At 40.7% G+C, this 21,967-nt stretch overlaps 1 protein-coding gene across 1 annotated transcript; it reads left to right on the top strand.

The window, feature by feature from the left end:
* Positions 1-17,346: 17,346 nt before the first annotated feature.
* LOC141335277 (serine protease FAM111A-like) lies at positions 17,347-21,941 on the top strand. Its single transcript, XM_073840684.1, has 3 exons — positions 17,347-17,465; positions 18,396-18,452; positions 19,724-21,941. The coding sequence occupies exons 1-3, from the start codon at positions 17,409-17,411 to the stop codon at positions 21,476-21,478; spliced, it is 1,869 nt and encodes a 622-aa protein (XP_073696785.1). The 5' UTR covers positions 17,347-17,408; the 3' UTR covers positions 21,479-21,941.
* Positions 21,942-21,967: the final 26 nt, after the last annotated feature.

Genomic DNA, 21,967 nt, shown 5'->3' with positions numbered 1-21,967 from the left:
TATAGCTTTAATTTAAAGTTTGTTTGAATTTTTTTATAAGGAGAAAAATTAAAAGGCAAAACAAATGTTTAGGTTAATAAAAAAGGTTCAAAAATAAACACCTTTAGAGGAAATGTCAGGCATAGGGGGGCCTTGCAAAATTGACCCGTGAAGAAGGGGGCCCTGTTATAAAAAAAGCAATTATGACTTTATAACTCCCAATTGCAAGAAATAAAGTCAGAAATGCAATTGTGAGAAAAAGTCAGAATTGCGAGATACAAACTTGCAATTCTGAGCAAACAGTCAGAAAGGCAAGTTTATATTCCACAGTTGCGAGTTATAAAAAAAGTCAGAATTGTGAATTTATATCCTGCAATTGCGAGAAAAAAGTCAGAATTGTGAGTTTATATTCAGCAATTGCGAGAAAAAAGTCAGAATTGTGAGTTTATATTCAGCAATTGTGAGAAAAAGTCAGAATTGCGAGACACAAACTTGTAATTCTGAGAACAAAAGTTGGAATTGTGAGTTTAGAGAACCCCTGTAATAAAATAATATGTTGCAAGCTAGCACTGAAAATAAACATGTTTGATATATTAATGTTTGACTTTTGTGTTTGTTGTTGTTTTTTTACTAAATTGGAATCGAAACTGGGAATCGAAAAGAATCGGAATCAATAAGTGGAATCGGAATCGAAATCGATAAAATTCAAACGATACCCAACCCTAGTGAGCGGGCACTGCTGCGGCGTGGGAAAATAAGCGGGGGCTGCAGCGAGAGCGGGCATTGCAGTGCATAAAGGGAATAGGCGGGGCGCTCGAGCATGAGTGGGCATTGCTGTGGCATGGGGAAATAAGCGGGGCGCTCGAGCGTGAGCGGGCATTGCTGCGGCATGGGGAAATAAGCGGGGCGCTCAAGCGTGAGCGGGCACTGCTGCGGCATGGGGGAATAAGCAGGGGCTGCAGCGAGAGCGGGCATTGCAGTGCGTAGGCGGGGCGCTCGAGCGTGAGCGGGCATTGCTGCGGCGTGGGGGAATAAGCGGGGCGCTCTAGCGTGAGCGGGCATTGTTGCAGCGTGGGAGATTAAGCGGGGGTTGCAGTGTGTAAAAGGAATAAGCGGGGCGCTCGAGCGTGAGCGGGCGTCGCTGCGGCATGGGGAAATAAGCGGGGCGCTCGAGCGTGAGCGGGCACTGCTGTGGCGTGGGGGAATAAGCCGGGCGCTCGAGCGTGAGCGGGCGTTGCTGCGGCATGGGGAAATAAGCGGGGCGCTCGAGCGTGAGCGGGCACTGCTGTGGTGTGGGGGAATAAGCGGGGTGCTCTAGCGAGAGCGGGCAATGCAGCGGCGTGGGGAAACGAGCAGGGGCTGCGGTGAGAGCGGGCATTGCGGTGCGTAAAGGGAATGAGCGGGGCGTTCTAGAATGAGCAGGCGTTGCTGCGGCATGGGGGGAGCGAGCGGGGTGGCTTTAGCATGAGCGGGCGTTGCTGTTCTGTAAGGGGAATAAGCGGGGGCTTGAACAGGAGCCATGCGATGTTGAGCGTGATGGGAAAAGCGGGGTGAGCACTGCTGTGCGTAAGGGGGGGCTCCAGCGGGGGCGCGCATTGCTGCGTGTATAGGGGATAAGCGGGGGCTTGAACAGGAGCCATGCGATGTTGAGCGTGACGGGAAAAGCGGGGCGAGCACTGCTGTGCGTAAGGGGGGCTCCAGCGGGGGCGCGCATTGCTGCGTGTATAGGGGATAAGCGGGGGCTTGAACAGGAGCCATGCGATGTTGAGCGTGATGGGAAAAGCGGGGCGAGCACTGCTGTGCGTAAGGGGGGCTCCAGCGGGGGCGCGCATTGCTGCGTGTATAGGGGATAAGCGGGGGCTTGAACAGGAGCCATGCGATGTTGAGCGTGACGGGAAAAGCGGGGCGAGCACTGCTGTGCGTAAGGGGGGCTCCAGCGGGGGCGCGCATTGCTGCGTGTATAGGGGATAAGCGGGGGCTTGAACAGGAACCATGCGATGTTGAGCGTGACGGGAAAAGCGGGGTGAGCACTGCTGTGCGTAAGGGGGGCTCCAGCGGGGGCGCGCATTGCTGCGTGTATAGGGGATAAGCGGGGGCTTGAACAGGAGCCATGCGATGTTGAGCGTGATGGGAAAAGCGGGGCGAGCACTGCTGTGCGTAAGGGGGGCTCCAGCGGGGGCGCGCATTGCTGCGTGTATAGGGGATAAGCGGGGGCTTGAACAGGAGCCATGCGATGTTGAGCGTGACGGGAAAAGCGGGGCGAGCACTGCTGTGCGTAAGGGGGGCTCCAGCGGGGGCGCGCATTGCTGCGTGTATAGGGGATAAGCGGGGGCTTGAACAGGAACCATGCGATGTTGAGCGTGACGGGAAAAGCGGGGTGAGCACTGCTGTGCGTAAGGGGGGCTCCAGCGGGGGCGCGCATTGCTGCGTGTATAGGGGATAAGCGGGGGCTTGAACAGGAGCCATGCGATGTTGAGCGTGATGGGAAAAGCGGGGCGAGCACTGCTGTGCGTAAGGGGGGCTCCAGCGGGGGCGCGCATTGCTGCGCGTAGGGGAATAAGCTGGGGTTTTAACGAAGGCAGGATGTCCCAAGGAAAAGGGACGCAGAGGGGGGTGGTTGAAGTGGCTAGAGATGGCGTGGACGGGGGTGGGCTGGCGGTAGAACGTGTTGGCCGATTAGGGTTTGGTGTGTTTCCCTGATGAAAGAGCGATCAGCTCGAATGTAGCTCTTGAAAGCTTCAGATGACCAGCGGCCGAGCGCTTGGATTTGCTGTTGGGAGAGACCTTTTTTGGGCGGCTGTAGTTGCTGCGCCTATGCGAATGAATGGCTGGAGAAGTTATCGGCTGGGGTACCAGAGAGAAGCAAGACAGACTTCAGGTGCTTTTGGAACCAGAAGCGTGTGGCAGGGCGGTTGGCATCATCAGTAAAGAGGGGGTCAGAGGGGAGGGAGGATTGGGATTTCCTGTGGCAAAGGAAGGCTAGGAGGGTTTCGAATGGTTGGAGGGGAGTTTGGAGGTTAAAAATATAAATGAAATGGCCCTTCTTTATTTGGTCTGTCTTGCTTTGTTTAATAAAGTAAGAGATGGTATCGCCGTCTAGCACGGTTAGGTCGGAGATGGTGGGGTGAATGGCTGGGTTAAAACTGGATGTAATGGCGAGCTTAGAGCATCTGAGGAAGCCGAAAAAAGCCAGGATGAACATGGCGTCCAGTGTGCGGGCAGTGTGGATGGAATGGTAGCCTTTGCGGAGGGAGGAGATGCATTTGGTCAAAATATTTAAAGTGATAGGTTGTCTGGGGTCTGGGTGGTTGGGCTGGGTTTTTTGGATGCCTTTGATGAGAAGGGAGGTCTGGGAATTAGCTATATGAGGGGAAGGCGAGCCGTGAAACAGTTTGTGAAAAAACTGAATACCGCTAAGGTATGCTTTGATGGAGATAGCTTGGAGGTTTTTATGGGAATTGAGGTGGGAGATAAATGAGGTGACAGTGAGCAGGGAAAAATCGGGGAAAGGTAAGCAGTAGGCGGTGTGGAAAGTTTTAAAGCATTTCCACGCTGTAAGGTAGGATTGGAGAGTCCTGGGGGAGACTGCTTGGAGAATGGAGTCGATGGATGCTTCGAGAAGAGGCCTTAGGGGGAGGGTTATGGGAATAGCAGTTCTGAATAAGGAGGGACTGGGGTTGGGAGCGGGTCCGCTTCTGGAGCCAGCGATCTGATTTTCTGAAAAACAAAACGAGAGAGAGTCAGCGATTTGATTCTTTGACCCGGGGATGTGTTTTGCAGTTATGATAAATTGGTCACAAGCTGAAATCCAAATCAAACGTCTGAGCAAAGGCATGAGTGCGGGGGAGTGGGAACGGCCTTTGTTAATGCAGTGCACGGTAGCTTCGTTGTCGCAGTGGACGACGATGTTGGTGGCGGACCATTCTTTGCCCCATAGGGAAGCTGCGGCCACTAACGGGTAGAGTTCAAACAGCGCTGAGGATGATAGCTGCTGGGGCAAATCTGCCAACTCGGGGGGCCAGGTAGAAGCGAATCAGTGGCCCCGGAGAAAACCTCCAAAGCCGACGGAAGGGGCAGATTCGGTATATAATTCGATATCGATTGGAGAAGAAACCAAATTGCTGTAAAAGAACGATAAGCCGTTCCACTGTTTAAGGAAGGAAATCCATAAGCTGAGCTCGTTGCGGCAAGAATCAGTTATGGAAATGTGATCCTCGAGGGCGTGGGCGGAGGAGGAGAGGGTGAGGAGATGGGAGATGAAGGGGCGGCCTTGTGGGATGATGCGCATCGCGAAATTTAGATGACCCAGAATGGATAGCAGCTCGCGTTTTGTACAACTACAATTAGTTAGCAGAGTGGAAGCTACTAGAATTGTTCTGTCAATCTTTTCTTTGGGCAGGGAAGCCAGGAATTTTTGGGAATCTAAATTGATGCCCAAAAATTCGATGGAAGTGCTAGGACCCTCGGTTTTGTCTTGAGCGAGGGGAATCCCGAGCTCTGAGAAAAGCTTTTGGGTTGTCAAGAGGTGTGCGGCTGGGACGGAATCTGGGGGTGAGATGATTAAGAAATCGTCTAAAAGATGGATCAGATAGAGTAAATTGTAAATGTTGGAGAGGATCCAGCAAATTGCCTCCGACAGCGTGTCGAAGATTTTTGGACTGCTTTTGCAACCGAATGTGAGGCGTACGGCGAAATAGAATTCGTTTTTCCAGCGAATGCCAAATAAGTGCCAGAAATCTGGGTGGATGGGCATAACTTTGAAAGCGGAAGTAATGTCGACTTTGGCCAACCAAGCACCGCGACCTGCCTTTTTAATCAAGGTAGTGGCTTGGTCGATGTCGTGGTAGTGAAGAGAAAACTCTTCGAGCGGAATGAGGCTGTTAATGCTAGGGAATGGGGAATTATGCGGAGATGAAAGATCAATTATGAGGCGTTTTTTGCTTGAGAATTCTCTGGTGGCGACGCCGATGGGGCTGACTCGATAGAAGCTAAAAGGAGGGACAAGAAAGGGGCCTATCATGAAATTTGAGTCTATTTCTTTTTTGATTAGGCCGTCCACTATTTTGGGTTCGGTGAGAGCGTAGTGGAGATTTGGGCAGATGAGGTTTTGGGAGGGGAGGCTCAGGACGCCGGGGTGGAATCCATGTGTGAGACCTGCTAGTATCCGGGTCCTGATGGAGTTGGAAACTGGGGGAGGTTCCTGCGCTAAAGCGTTTGGCAGGGCTGGAAGGGGTGTGGCTGAGGCCAATGAGAAGGGAGGACGGGCCTGAGGAGGAGGGAAAGTGGCTACCGGGACCGGTAGTGGCGGTAAACCTGAGCTGCGGCCGTCTCCTGGGACGGAAAAGAAGGGGGGAAAGAGAGGGGGAATGGCGTGCGTCGGAGCCTGCGAGGATAGAGGCATGCTTGCGCTGGGGACGGCTCCTGGGGCGGAGGAAACAGAAGGGAGGAGAGGGGGAATGGGGAGCGCCGGTGCTTGTGGCATGAGCGGGGGAATGCTCGTGCTATGAGCGGAAGGCGGTGCTGCGGGCCATGAGAAGGGGAGAGAAAGGAGGGGCAAGGGTTGCGGACGGGAATCGGCTGCTGGAGTGGGCGAGCTCGTGCTGCTGCGGCGGCTTGTGGAGGCGATGGCCGGCTCTCTGACAGCATGAGCAGTGAGCTCCCGCTTCGAGGATCGAGCGGGATGGGCGTGGCTGGAGACTGCGGTGTCCGGGGCGTGGCCCAAGCTCGGTGACGGCCTTCTGCTGCGTCCTGACGTGGAGTAGGGGGCTCTGCGGCCCGAGCGCGCTCTGCCTGAGGCCCTTGCAGAGCTCGGCTACGGTCCATTTTCCCTTGGATGGGGCGCAGGAGAAGGCTGAAGCGTAAGAAGACGCTGGGGAAAGATGCCCGACGTCTGGAAGATGGTGGAGACGGCGTAAGCTGGCGTCTCGGAGCAGTGTTTTTTTTTTTGTTTTTTTTTGACAACCATCTTAGATTTAGTCTTAGTCTTATGGACTAAAATGCTTATTAGCTTTAGTCCAATTTTAGTCGACAAAAGCCAAAAAGGTTTTAGTCTAGTTTTAGTCTAAAAAGGGGAAAAAAGTCTTTTAACAAATTAATGTAGGTCGGTAAGTATTTTGCTGTTGGGTAGTGTCACTTGTAAGTTCTGAAAATAGCAGATCTAGTTCAACACAATGTGAGCTTCCGGATCGACTATTTTCACCAATAATTGCAATAAGGAATGTTTTAAAACATAAAGGACAAACAAGGATGGAATGCTAAAACGGCTTGCCATAGCGGCATCAAAACGTTTAAGGTTTTGATTGGCATGCACAATAAGCAGAAATGTCATGCATTTTAAACATCTGACGGACCACCCGTCTCATCAACGAAAACTCACGCACGTCTCGTCATGTTTTAGTCATCAACGAGCCATTTTTATCTCGTCATCGTCTCGTTATCGTCATGAAAAAGTGGCGTCAACGAAATGATTTCGTCATCGTTGATGAAAACAACACTGCTCGGAGTGCGAGCAGCGGCGGTGCGTGAGGGCCTGCGGCCCCGTGATGCAGCCGCGGGCTCGATTGGTGGATCCTGCGGAGCGCTGGTGGCCTGAGCGGCGACCTGTATGGAGGCTGGATGAGCTGCGGGCTTGTCTGTATCTGAGGAATAATCCTCGGAGGACGAGTGAATCTCGGACATGTTGCGGCGATTGGGAGTGCCAATGCTGGAATCAGAGATAGCTGAAGGTAGGACTGCTTGGTTATTTAAAGGGACTGTAGTAATTGGATAGGGAGAGTGATTGGATAGGGAGTGATTGCTGATGATGAATTGGCCGTGTTAATTATCTGCGCGAGCTCCTCTTGAAATTTGTTAATGAAACATCACATAGTGAGACGCAGAGGCAAAAATATCGGTATCTGACTATTTTTTAATCCCTAATATCAGTATCGGCCCCCCAAAAATAATATCAGTCTGGCTCTAGTTATTAAATATGTGTAAGCATGATTTAAGAAAATAAAAAATTAAATAAATAAATGAAACCAAATATTAAAATAAAAACAGTTATAAATAAATTAATGGCTTTTATTGTCACTGTATTTCCGATACAGTCAACTAGTTATTGAAAGCTCAGTAATAAGATATTATACTAGCACAATAGCTGTCACAGTTCTGTCAGTTCATGTCTGTTCTATTGGTTTCTCCCATTGTCTCCCCCTGTCATTTTGTTATCATTTGGTTTAGTCCTCGTCACCGTGATCTGTTTCACCTGTGTTTAATTATTAGTTAGCTTTATAAACCTGTCTTTGAGTTCAGTTTACTGTCGGTCTTTGCTTATGTTAAATGTGTTTCGTGTGAGGAAGTTTATCCGTGTTCCTGCCTGTTCCTGCTTATCCATCTGAAGATTATATTAAATATTAGTGTTTATTGTATCGTCGTCTCTTGTCTCGTCAGTCCTGCACGTTAACCTTAACAATAGCACTTTCGATTCGTTTTACTGGGAGTGGACTGAAAAGCAGGTGCGGAAATATTATTTAGCCTAAGCCTACTGTAACTGGGTGTGACTGAATGAGACGAGGCTATAAATAGAAGCTGATTAGTTAAAAAGCCCTGAGACACTTTCCTGCACATCGCACACCCAGATTCTCTTAATAGGTAACAATTACTGGATCCTCATAAAGTGATAATGTTTTTATTGTTTAGAATTATTATTTAGAATGAGCTGACAGAAATGCTTGGGAATAGAATGAAGTGTTCGCCTACGAGAAGAACAATAGTAACGTTACATTTGAACCATTTCTAGCTTAAATTAACATTGTTAAAATAACAAAGTGACATTATCACAGTAAGACCTTTCTTTCTCTGTTGAGTTATCCTTTGTCCTCTATACAGAAACGCTAAACCAACAGCCAAAACATGTCTAAAGCAAATCAGGTGAGTGACTATCTCTGTCTTCCTCTCTGTGTAGCCACTGCACTGGAGATAGGCATAGCCTATTTCTAATAGTAATGTTTGTGGTATACTATTTCCGAAAAAGCAGACTGCCGCAGACAGTGAACCCGAGGAGTCGTCGGCTAGTAATGTCAATGTTCAGGTAAGGTTCCTTTTTTTATATTAAAAAAATATGATTGTTTTACAGAAAATATGAAGAACAAAATTTGCTAACATTTTAAAAATAATACCTAAATAATTGAGATGTGAATGATTAATAATAATTATATTGTAATTAAAACAAATTGTAAATAAAACTCTTATTTTTTTTAATTACAAAAAAGTAATTACTATCAATCAAATCAAGTAATGAAAAGTGTAGGTAGGAACTGCATGAAGGGAAGAGAATTATTTGCAATGCAAAGAGCTTTTTTGTAATTATTTTTGTACATTAAAAAAATATTAATACTTTTTTTTTTGGAATCGTATTAATAGTTTTGCTCTTGAACACATCACGTTTGAATGAATAAAAAAAAGATACAAAAAGTAACTATATAACTTTCTAGCAATCCTAAAGATGTTGATTAGCTTGTTCAGGGGGCTGTACCGGTTTAACTGGCTAGCCAAGTAAGTTTTAGATTTGTTTGCGCCAACCTTGGCTTCTATATACAATAATCATGGCTTTGCTTCTACCAGTGTTTATCGCCCTAGCAACTTGTGCTTAATGTTAAATCTCTGATGCTGATATTGATATGTACAGTACAGTATGTATGTATACCAATCATGCATAACATTATGACAGATAACAGATGAAGTGAATATGATTATCTCTTCATCATGGCACCTGTAATATATCAGGCAGCAAGTGAACATTTTGTCCTCAAAGTTGATGTGCTAGAAACAGGACAAATGGGCCTTTGATTTAAGTGAGTTTGACAAGGGCCAAATTGTGATGGCTAGATGACTGTAGTCTCAGCCTCAGATGTCACACCCACAGAACGTTGTCTAAACATTGAATGCATAAGGCACACTTAGCTGTAAACACTTGGAGTTTCGAAGTCGTCATCGGATTGGTAAGTTCATACAGAATTTCCAGAAGTTCCCAGACCTTCTGCCGTCAGTCTGAATGTCTGGCTACGCAAGACTAAGATGACTGACTGGGTCACATCTCCAAAACTGCAGTTCTTGTTTTTCTCTAACCTTTTTCAACTTGATGGAGCAACAGCTTCTAATGTATTAGAGAAGATAGTGCCCATGTTACTAGTCACTTTGTGTGAATTTATGGGTACACAGAGCAGTTGAGATAAATCAGGCAGGCTATTTGTGAATCTGTCATTGGTGGCTGGAACAATTGTTCTGCCCAGACAATAACACAGAGCTATACTTAATATCAGTAATACAGCATGCACGATACAAGGAAATGGTCAGTAACATCATTGCTTTGAGGTCAATTCCATGATCAATTTCATGCGATATAATTAAATCTAGTGTATGATTAAAATGATGAGTGGGCCCAGTGACATTTTGCTTGACTCCAAAAGTGTTTATTAGGTCAGTAAACTCAAGTCCTAACGCATCATTTGTATTATCAACATGAATGTTAAAATCTCTGACAATTATCAAAATTTACCAATAGGTTTAAAAGGAAATCTGCAAATTCTTTTAGGAAATCTGCATACAGTCCTGGTGGTCTAAACACAGTAGCTAGAGCAAGAGATAAGAGAGATTTATTTTGCATATCTGACAGAGTAACATTAAGTAGAAGTATTTCAAATTAATTAAACCTGTATCCTGTTCCCTGAGCAACATTGAGAATAATGTGAAAAGCAAAACAGATTATGAATCTTTACAATCACCAATTAAATAAATAATATCCCATTTGCATTAAAACTATTATTCTAAGATGAGCATTTGGCTGTCCAATGGTCATGCCTCAACTTTAAATTTTTGTATTGCATTAATTTTGAATATTTCTCGGTATGTAATAATTTTTGACATTTCAGTCTGTGTTAAATCTCTTTTTTGGCTCATCTGTAAAAAAAAAACCTGCCAAATAATTATGCACACAATATTAGTTTTTCACTTTCTGCCTTTTATGGACAATTATATATCACTTATAAATGATTAAATACAAAATTAATATTAGTAATTAAGATTGATGTGGTTTGGAATTGGTAAAATGTGCTTGACACTAAAATATGATTAGAATATCAACTTGCCTAATTATGCACGCACTGTACTGCTTTTATTTGCAATAGAAAATCCTACTTAGCAAAATAAATTAATAAATGAATAAACAAACTATTTATAAACTTGTTGACAATCTTTCAGGAAAAAATTGATCATTTGGGTAAAAAAGAAGTTGAAGATGTACCCTCAAACGACGTGAAGCAGGTAGATCACATTTATTTATTTATTTACAACACTTTCTTCAGCATACATCATTTGTAAATAATAGATTGTCTAAATTGAACTGAATTGCATGGGTTATAGATTTTCCACCATAGGTTCCATCATACTTTTGTTTTTATTACAGTCTTTATAATGTAAAAAAGCACAACAGACAGTGAGCTTTTCCAGTCACTGATTAATTTAACAATATCCCGTTATTTACATCCAGGTGTAGGGTTTGCATTAAACAATTATTCTAATATGAAGATAAACTGGATACAATAAAAATATCACATCAGAGATAAATCACACAGTGTGCCATTTTCAGGTCTAACAACAAACTTTTGTAATCAGAGAATATTTATATTGATTATACTTTTGTAATATTTATTGTACTTTTATTCAATTCTGTTTATAATAATAGAAAACAAAAATTGTGTAATTACCCAATTTTTCCACACATTACCTTTCCCTTTTCTTGTTGAAAATTCTGTTGTTATTTACACCCATACATAACCACATTTGAAAACCACAGAGATTAGTGTTGCTGTACTGAAAGCTTGAAAAAAACTTTCCTTCAATGTTAGATCTAAGACCCCACTGTCACGAGTCTGGTCTGTGTGATCTCTGTCTGTGTTTGAGGACTTTTAGTTTGTAGTCTTTGTCTCTCATTGTTGTTTGCTTCCCTGCCACTCTGCTCCCTTGTTTGTCACCATGGACACTCATTTGACCACACCCACTCCTTGTTAGTTTCTATGGTTACCAATTAGTTAATTGCCCCTGCTCTGTGTATAAATAGTCCTTGTGTTTCCTCTGTAGTTTGTCGGTTGTTAAATGTGTAATGGTTGTCTCTTTCCCGTGTCTGAGTTCCTGATCCTCTGGATTTTGTTGTTTCATCACGAACTTCTAATAAACTACTGCATCTAGATCCTCATTCTCCTTGTTTGATCCAGCAACGTTACAGAACAACCGACCAACTATGGATCTAGCAGTAAGTTTGCTGTGCTCCATTTTCCAAAATGGTCGCTCCATTGAGCATTATGTGGATGAGTTCATCACATATAGCCACCTGGCATCATGTGATGAGACCATGGTCAAGGAGTGCTTTTGGAGCGGACTCGACCCCGTAATCAGTTCCAACCTACCTGATGAAGACCCCAGCTGGACTCTCGCACAGTATATAGACTTTGTCATGTTTCACTGCAAATCTCTGTTTACTGTGGGTGAGGTCGAGTCCGCTCACAAGATGTCTGCCCTTCCAGAGCCTGCTGCAAAGATGGCCGCCACGCCAGAGTCTGCACTCAAGATGGCCTCCGTCCCTGAGTTCCCGGCCAAGATGACCTCTGTCCCTGAGTCTCCGACCAAGATGGCCGCCGTCCCTGAGTCTCCGACCAAGATGGCCGCCGTCCCTGAGTCTCCGACCAAGATGGCCGCCATGCCCAAGTTTGTCGTTAACAGGATGGCTGCAGCATCTGACCCTCGTGTTTCCATGGCTTCTCAGAGACTAATATCCAGCTTGGAGGACCCACCACTGCTTTCAGCAAACAACAATGAGAGACAAAGACTACAAACTAAAAGTCCTCAAACACAGACAGAGATCACACAGACCAGACTTGTGACACCCACAGACATGGCACTTATTGGCTTAGATGTCATGCTTAGGAAATCTGTCTGTTCCTTTCTTTCATTATCTATTTGTCCACTCAAGGTTGCCAGGTCTGTGTAACAAAACTAGCCCGATGGCCAAACAAAAATAGTCCTAAACTTTCCCAGTAGCTCTAGCTCAAATACAATATGTCAGTAGCCTACTTCAAATACATATTTTACAAGTCACTGTTATGCATTATACACAACTTCAGATTGAAAATCGCTATATAGTAGTAGTCATAAACACAGTCTGTTCTATTAGAGCTCACAGGAGCTCAAAGTCTCCCTACCAGTGTCACTCGATCACAAAACTGGTGCTTCAATAGCACATTTATTCATTCAGAAGAGGAGAGTTGAAAAGCAAACAAAACATTGTTCTTCTGCAAGATACATGCAATAATCTTTTTTATAGAGGGTCAAAAGTTAAATACCTTTAACATGTAAACCAGGCTTATTGGAAATACGTGCCTCTACATACATTTCTGCAACACCTTAATTACGTACCATACTGCACGTTTCTTGGCAGTTTCAAAGTGAAATGTCAAGAGAGTGGTGCTAAAACATACGTTTAATACGCAACCTTGGCACATTTTTATGGTACAGGCACATACTATTGTTCTTGTATTATGCTGCTTGAGGTATGTATTGAAGCGGTTTAGAATTCAAATATTTCAGTGCACAGGGCCCAGAATTCCTAGCGACGCCCCTGCCACCCGCTGACAGTTTTGCGTAGGGCCCAGTCCAGGATCGGCACTGTATCCCCTACATCAAACCCAACCCTAAACCTAACCAATAGTGTTAACAAATGCAAAAATTACTCTGTGTAAGTCATACTTTGTGTGGAAAAGAATTAAAGTTTTACTGCATCTAGTGTTCATTTCAACTGGAAACTCCAGTTATTCCTCAATCAGTCCCTCCAGAAATTCGCGATGTTGCGATCGCGCCAATTCACGCAAATTCAGTCAATCCCCGCGATTTATTTGCGGCCTTGCAATTTCATCCAATCACCGCGACTTTACCGCAAATTACCTGCAAATATCACTGCGAAAGACCACGCAAAGCAATTCAGGGCTCGAAATTACCACCATTTTTTACCCCCTATTAAATATAATGTTTCAAGTAATAAATGAATGCTTATGTGTCTGACTTAACCTTAACAAACAAATCATATTATTACATTGGAATGTGATCCATGTACAATATATTTACAGAATTTTTACAAATTTCAATTTGTGACCCAGTGTGTGAAAACAAGGCCAAATCTAATTCTGAGATAAATTTTGATTTTAGCCATTCATTTTACTGTGATTTCAGTTGTTGACATGGTTTTACTGAGTTAATATTATTATGTGACCCTGGAGCACAAAACCAGTCTCAAGTCGCTGTATGGGTCAAAATTATTTTATTTTTTTTTTATGCCAAAAATCATTAGGAAATTAAGTAAAGATCATGTTCCATGAAGATTTTTTGTAAAATTCCTTCTGTAAATATATCAAAATGTAAATTTTGATTAGCAATATGCAGTGTTAAGAACTTAATTTGGACAACTTTAAAGGTGATTTTCTAAATATTTTTTATATTTTTGCACCCTCATATTCCTGATTTTCAAATAGATGTATCTCGACCAAATATTGTGTTATCCTAACAAACCATACATCAATAGAAAGCTTTCATAGAATGTATACATCATAGTTTTGTAAAATCTTACCTTATGTATGTTGTTGTTTCAGCCCTGATGTCGTTAAAAAAGAAACCGTTTCTAAAAAAAAATAAAAAAATTCTAATATAATTTTAGAAAAAAGAAAATTAGTATGTCGCTGTCGCAGCTAGTTAGGACAAATTAAGATTATTATAGAAAAGATATCTTTTATCGCGTGTCATGCCATTGCGTTCCATGTAGTTAGGACATGGTGTTAGACCTTGATTAGCTGGTTCAAGTGTTTTTTAGGGTTGCAGCTTAACTCTGCAGGACTGTGGCTCTTCAGGGCCCTCATTTATCAATGGTGCGTACGGACAGATTTGTGCGTAGTGAGTGCGTAAGAACAATTTCACGCAAAGTGTGGGATTCACCAAGTTGTACTTATGCGTAGAAATGTGTGTAAATATAAGCACACCTCTGAGCATGCTTACGCAGATAATCTAGTGGTAGAATAGCGACACTACACATAAAAAGCGTTTAAGATCACATTAAGCTTTAAGCAATCCACATACGTCCTGTGTTTCCTTTAAAACACTCAATTTATAATTTGTCTAGTTTTAAACACGATGCTTAATTGGTGTGAAACCCTATAAAAGACAGATGTGAAATATATTTGTCTCAGTGCAATGGCTTATCTTGCGTTATTGGAAGACTTGGCAAACAATGCGCTCCGCAGAGAGCGCGTTTTCCAAGATCGCGCTGATCTGCTTGGCGAGAGCACAGAGTGGCTTCTAAGTATTATTGCAGTGAGGAAAAAAACACAATCACGTATTTCTTAAAGGGAAGTGTTGTCAACCATATATGGTTAATTGGAGGCGTTTCCGAATGCTAATGACCATGAATGTGAACGAGCATGGTACTTACGCACATGTGGTATTTATCAACAATGATTGCTTACTCATGTGCGTAAGAACTGCGTGCGCACGTTTGATAAATGCGGATTTTCTTGTACTTAGGCACATTCTAAATTTCATTCGTTGGACAAAATATAGAACCTTTTCTACGCACTGTTGATAAATGAGGGCCCAGGACTTTATGTTTCAGGCTAGAAATCGCTGATACAACCTTAAAAATACTCTGTCAGTGTACTACATCTTTTGAATCTGTGCAACGTTTACTTTTATTTTTGTGCACTTGCAGCAACAAAATGTAGTGCTTTTGTAAAATACTCGCACACATGAAATATATCTATAGAAAATGTCTACTTTTACATCAACCAATTCAAATGAAAAACAAACATTTTCAGATAATGTAATCATGTAATCGATATGAAACGTGTATGTGGAGATGATAGGTCAGTGTCATCGACTTCATCACTGCAGGCGAAAATTAACTAGAAAATTAGATAACACTTATCAGTGAATTATTATGTGTGGCAAACTTCATGTGTGCACTTGAGCACTGATAGGCTATAGGCAATTAAAGGTTTATTATTATGAATTATAAAGTTTTTTTTAATATAAACATGCAATTAGTTTACTAATCACTTCAAATGAAAGAATACTAGTCGACCAGAAAAATCTTTAGTCGAGGACAGCCCTAGTTATTACGAAACTCTGTATGCATCTTCAGCACCATGCCCTATAGGTACTCAAAGTTTTTATATAAGTTTTAAATTATAATGAAATTTCAATAAATGCTAATAGCTTTTGATTAGTTTTCCTGTTAGCAAAAAAAAAAGTCTTGATAGAAAAGATCAATACCAATTAGGGCTGCACGGTAAATCGCAATAACATCGAAATCGTGATTGGGCAAAAGCTGTGATTAGTTATGCACATCTTGTCAGTGAAGCACTGTTCTATGATCAGTAGTAAATCTCTATCTAAAGACCAGAGGGCCCTCTCGTGCAGCAGCTCCAAATATGCCCCACAGAAGAAATACAGAAAATCCATATAGCTAAATAAACAGAAGAGTTCTTATTATAATTATTAGTATGTAAGTATGTAGTATGTAATAATGCAATGCTAATCGACACAGGCTTTATCACTGCTTAGAATAGACCTTTTTCCTGAGTAAACGATGAGCGCCGCCATTACGAATTCTAACGTCAGATTGAATGCTTTTCTTATCCGGTCTCCAAAGGAACCCATTCAAAAAGCATCCATCTGTTTTTAATGTAGTTAACATCCGCAGCTTCGTGTCATCTACACACTCATTAAAGTGAGGCACTGACAAATGACGGTCATTGCGACATTGCAAAGTGATGGTGCTATGGAGTCATGTGCTATTTAAAAACATTTGAATAGGTTTACCATTAGATTATTAGCTCGGAATATACGCTAATTTGACTGGAAACAATGCAGACCGGAAATGCAAAGCATTCTTTCAGTTAAGAGTCAGACTTACTTCCGCATTCAGGAAAAACGGCTATACTATTAAATATGTTGTGTGCTTTATTCTGTGTAAGATGCCACATCATCTCACAGAAGGATTTATTTCAAACACTTGACTGACATTATGAAGTGAGTTTGGAGTAAAAACATGTTATTAAATGTGGCATTTGCAAGTTACTTTAGAAGGAGCAGCATTTTCTACCCAGAGCTTTAGTTCACTGAGAAGCTACACAAACAATGTTCATTATTGCAGAACTACTTAATAATATTGTCGATTATATCTCTTATGTCATCTGTGATTATGAACAAGGGTTTGCATAGCTTGTCAGTTAACTATGACTGTAAAGTAAATGCTGCTTCATCCGAAAGCACGCACATGATGGAGATTTACTACTGATTACAGAACCATCTTTTCTGACAAGATAAGCATGACAGTGCAATTGTGCAGTGCAATTATGCCATAATTGGCCAAACTTCCTGTCCACCATTTGATTAATGTTGAAAACCTACTTTTTCGAAGTCCTCCTAGACTATTAGTCCGATTTTCACAAAATTTGACTCAGATAATCTTCAGACAATGTCAGCAAAAAGTTATGGATTTTGTGTCAATATATGAAACGGTTATTGTTTAACACATCAACAAATTTGCTGTAATGATGCCAAACTGCATCTGAGGCTGTATCTCTGCAAAGCTTTGACATATTAACACCAAACTTTGCATGTGCCACTGACACCTCGCACTGACCACACCACATCAATTTGACAACAGCGTGATGAACCATAATATGTAGCTATTAACCATTAATAATGGATAAAAAAAAAATGTTAATGGCCTATAAACAGTTTTGCCTCATCATGTGACTGGTCTTTTTAGATTCCTTTGAATATGTAGAGAACATCGATACCAAATATGCCATAATCAGCTGAAATCCCTGTCCGCCATTTTGATCTACTTTGAAAACCAACATATTCAAAGTCCTCATAATTGACCAATTTTCACCAAATTCGACCCAAATCATGTTTAGATCATGTCAGCAAAAATGTATGGATTTCGTGTCGATAGGTGAAACTGTTTTCATTTACCACATTAATAAATTTGATGGCATGATGACATTGTTGCATTTGTAACCCTGCTGTGCTTGCTTCTCATTCCTCTGTTGTGCTTGGCCCCTTATTTGCTGCTAGCTTTATTTTTAATTATCATTTGTTTTGCATTACATTGACTTTAAGATGTGCCAAAGCACAACTGAAAAGTACAAATGAGCTTAAAGAAAACCTCAGAACAAACTTGCATTACAATTCATTTAAAATATACAAATAATTGAAAATAAGTACCCACATGTTTAATTTATTACATTTTGCCATATGCAAGGTTCTTGTGTTGTCTTTACAAGCATCCCAGAGAGAAAAAAACTGTATTAACAACACTGTTGACAATCTTTCAGGAAACAATGGATAATTGGTGCAAAAAAGAAGATGAAGAGAGACCCTCAATAGTTCTGAAGCAGGTAGATCACATATATTAATAATTAATCACAATTGAATGACAACCCTTTTTTCTTCAGTGGTATTCACTTGAATGTCTGTTGTCTGAATGTCCTAGTCTGATGTCAAACATTTAACACATCTGACCTTCCATTACATTGCTGCAGCATGACCTCCCAAATCTATTTTGCCTATCTTTAATAACACTGAGCAATGATTAAAGGAGAAAAAGCGGAATAACTGTACATATATTAGCATTTTTTTAATTACATAAATTATAGCTTAAAAAGTGATTTCCATTTCAATTTTCTTTAAAAGTCTGCATTTACAAATAAAACATTATTAATTATAATCAGTGTAATATTACTTTTGCTATCCACACAGATTAATTTATTTTTAAATGGAATACAATTCTATTATAATAAGAGGACAAAGATAGAAAGCAATTTTTCCCACAAATGACCTTTCTCTCCTTGTTGAAAATTCCCTTATTATTTACACTTTTCTGTCATTTTCTGTCACAAAAGATGATGGAGCTGTTCTTTTCCATAAATTAAAAGTGAACAAGAACTGAGGCTGTCAAACTTCAAAAATTACAAAAAGGCACAATAAAGTAGTTGATATGATGTGTGTGTACTACTATATTCTATGCCTTCTCAAATTATACAATAGACTTAGATAAGGGACTGATGTCCCTTAGCATTTTGCCCTCTTCTCTACAGTAGATCTATAGTTTAATTCATGATGGCACACATTGAAACCTTTGCCATGAAGCCTGAATTTTTTTATTTATTTATATTTTTGTATAAGGAGCTTGACAGCCACAGTTTACCAAACAGGCAACAGATAGTCAGGACATTATAGTAATCTCTTAACAATCTTGCAACAAACACAACATAAAGGTAAACAATGAAAGAATTGTACTTATAAGATTACTGCTGACATTCCCACAGGAAAAGATGGATGATTCATTGGAGAAAGCATCCTCATCAAAATATGATCCTCAGCAGGTAAATTACTTTACATTGAATTATAAACCATTCTAAGGGGTCATGAATGAATTTATTTTATGTTCTCTGATGTGTACTTCTAATGTTATAATAACAAAAACAACATAGAATAGGCTATTTTCTATCATGTTTTTGACACTCTCTTTGAAACACTCCGTTTTGATTAGGAATGGGCACAAGTACTCTATGAATTGGACTTGACAGTGACAATCAGTCATGAAAATGACCATCGCCCTGAATTTTTAAAATAAATAATTTCTCTTTTTTTCTGATTTTGGGTGGTATCTGAGGTCTGATTTGTTATCTTAAGACAGCATGCTGTCCAGGCGAAATTAAGTAAAATCACAGTGATGCCTTGAATTACTTTGTTCATAAAATATAGTTAAGTGCAAGATGTGCTACGCCAGTCTGTCATATACAAAACATTATAATGGGAACAGGTTGTAACAGAATGTTGTAAATTCTCTGTGCTTTAGTTGCCTGTTTTTCAGCGTACTGTTAAGAGCAAATCCACAATGAGTTACACATTAGACTAGAATAAAGTCGAACTATTTTGAGAAAAAAGTCAAAATATTTTAAGATTCAGTCAAAATTCTGAGAAAATTTTGAAAATAGTCATAATTCCAAAAATAAAGTCAAAATATTTTGAGAACAAAGTCAAAATTACAAGAATTAAGTTGCAGAAATTATAAGATTAAAGTTTTTATATTTTGAGAGTAGGCTATCCACCTTTTTCTTCAATGCAGACTTAAGCTGCATTGGATGAGACTTATGGTTCATTATCCACTATAGGGAAATAACGAGAAGACAATAAGAAGTAAAACTGTTTGCACTACACACTGTGTTCATAATTAAGATTGTACATTAAAATAATATGGTAAAACACACCAATTTTTAATATCAAGCAGCAAAATGAGCTGTTTTGTACAGCTAAAAATAGCTGGGCATGGATGAGATTGGAAGCCAGACCCAAAAAATGTCCCCGCTCCTACTGGAAGAAAAAGGTGGATATATTGCACAGGCAAATGACCGAGATTGGGAGCACTGAGAGAAATTCCAGTGGCCTGGCAAATGATTTTTTTTTTTATATGTGGGATTATTAGCAAAAATCATACCATATGTCATATACTAGCAGGAACATAGTGACATCTTTGAATGCATTCATTAGTTGTAGCATAACATTTAGCTTTGTTCTATTGGTAATTAAATCTTTTTAATGCAAATATGCAATAAATAATGCTTTTGTTAATTATTGTTCTTCTGTTTAACAGAGTGCTAAAGGGGAAAGCCACTATTTTAGTTTCTGTTACAAATCAAAAAACCATGGCGTGGAGTGTGATTCATCCAAGACTGTGCTTGATGCTCTTAAAACAAACAAGACTTTCATAAAGATTGAAGAAGAAAACAAGGAGAAAGAAATAGTGATCCAGAGATCCAAAGGAGCTGCTGTGAATATTGATTTCCCCTGCTGTCTAATTGAAAAAGATGAGGTCTTAGATATAAGCTTCATCAAAAATGGGAAACAAGTTTCTTCAAAGAAAAAAACAACTGGAAGGCATTCATTCTCTGGTCAATCAGAAAACTTAGTAACCTTTAACATCAAAACAACAGGAGGTGAGAAAGTGAAATGCTTGATGAAAAACAATAAGCTGAGAATGGAGGTTGATGATGTTTGTGTGTATGCGTTCAAAAAAGAGAAATTTAAGGCTGCTCTGCGGCGTGACGGACGATTCTCCAGTGTCATATTCGAGAAACAGTGTGAACTCTACAACTTGCAGAGCAAGACAAACTATAGAATGTCACACACTGTAGAGCATCACAATGGAAAGCATTTTAAAATCATTGTTACCAGTGACAAAAAAGAACCAGATAGCCAAGAGGATTTGAGTGATGAGTGCACTGAAATGAATGAAGCTTCAGCTGCTGATTTGAAAGAAGATCCTAACCAGCATCCCATCAACACTGAACAAGAAGAAACACAAAAGAGAAACACAATGAAATCCACAACTACTTCAACTCATTCTTATGAATTAATTCCAGACTCTGAAGAGATTCTGAAAATTCTGCGTAATCAGTACAAGGGTTTAGTGAACAAGTTAAAGGAACGTGAGGAACTGAAAGACAACTCTAAGGTCCAAAAGTTCCTCAGAGCTGAATATGATAAAAGCGTTCAGAGTTTCTCTGAGGTGTATAAAATAAAGCAGCTCATGGGACTCTCTGTCTCTGTGTGTCAGATTCAAGTGGAGCGATTCCCCAGAGGAACCGGCTTTTTACTCTTTGGGCGATTCGTTCTAACTAACGCACATGTTATTACAAAATATCTTGAGTCTTCTGATAAGCTTTCTCTTACAACGCATTTAGAAGCTGCATTTGATTTTGAACATCCGTGCTCAAATGTGAATCATGTGCCGGTCAAGAAACAGATTGCAGCTTACAGTTTCATAACAGATGGCAATAAATGCCGTCTTGACTTTGCTCTTCTTGAACTGGATGATGTTCAAGAAGATGATGAAATTACAGGCCGTCCTGACTTGCTTCAGTTTTACAAGCCCGGCCCCCTTCCTAACAGTGGCGGGATCTGCATTGTGGGACATCCAGAGGGTGGGATTAAGAGAATGGACCCCTGCTTCCTCATTGGGAAAGAGAATCTAGAAAAAGCAGAAGATAAACACAAATCTGAAAATTCTGACTTCATTCATGTGATGACACATCAGTCTTTCGTGGACCAATGGGATATTTATAAAAATCAGATCACTTATGACTCTTGCTTCTTTCATGGATCTTCTGGCTCTCCAGTTTTTGATGAAGACTGTTGTCTTATTGGTGTGCACACTGGCGGATACGAGTACCCAATTGGAAAAAGCAAAAGGAGCATTATGGAATATGCCTTTTCCATGCAGCCCATTCTGGAAAGTATCATTACACAGGCCAAGAAAATGGAGAGATCTGACATCTTGAATTTACTCTCTGAATATAAATCTTTGAATTTAGGAGATAATGACGTGGACATGGAAGAAAATTCATAAGTCAGTACATAAATCAAAATCTGCAATCAGTAAGATTGTACATGAATAATGAGTGGACAGTGCAGTGGACTGATGCTACATTCCTCTTGTTGGGAAAAATATAAATTGTTCCATATGCAGGAATATTTAACAATTAGAATTATTGGATGATATTGGATGACTCTAGACATAAGGGGAGTCAAATGTATGAATCATTTTTTAATATGTTCCATTATGTGAACCACCTAATTCAATAGAATAATTTACAATTTCCAACACTACATATGCGAGAGTCCAATCTATCATATATTTCCTTCTATCCATTCAGCCATTTACTTAACACATCAAAAATTTACGAATTTACATGAATTGGGTTGATATAGTATTTTGAATTAAGTGAATTATTTATCTTTTCCTTTACGTGAACCTTCCAAAAGAATAAATCTAGAATAAAAAATTCACTAGAATAAATCACTTTACATAATTTCTTGGTCATATTATATAATACAT

The sequence above is a fragment of the Garra rufa genome, chromosome 5, assembly GCF_049309525.1.
Source record: "Garra rufa chromosome 5, GarRuf1.0, whole genome shotgun sequence".
In the NCBI taxonomy this organism is placed as follows: Eukaryota; Metazoa; Chordata; class Actinopteri; order Cypriniformes; family Cyprinidae; genus Garra; species Garra rufa.
Note: the sequence above shows the minus strand (reverse complement) of the source record. Positions and strands in the feature narration are given on the sequence as shown.

What these genes read in the sequence shown, in the direction of transcription:
- LOC141335277 (XM_073840684.1), top strand. Translation starts at nt 17,409, where the DNA reads ATGGATAATTGGTGCAAAAAAGAAGATGAAGAGAGACCCTCAATAGTT. An exon ending in CCTCAATAGTTCTGAAGCAG is followed by an intron (nt 17,466 to 18,395) that starts GTAGATCACATA and finishes ACATTCCCACAG; the next exon opens with GAAAAGATGGATGATTCATT. An exon ending in CAAAATATGATCCTCAGCAG is followed by an intron (nt 18,453 to 19,723) that starts GTAAATTACTTT and finishes TCTGTTTAACAG; the next exon opens with AGTGCTAAAGGGGAAAGCCA.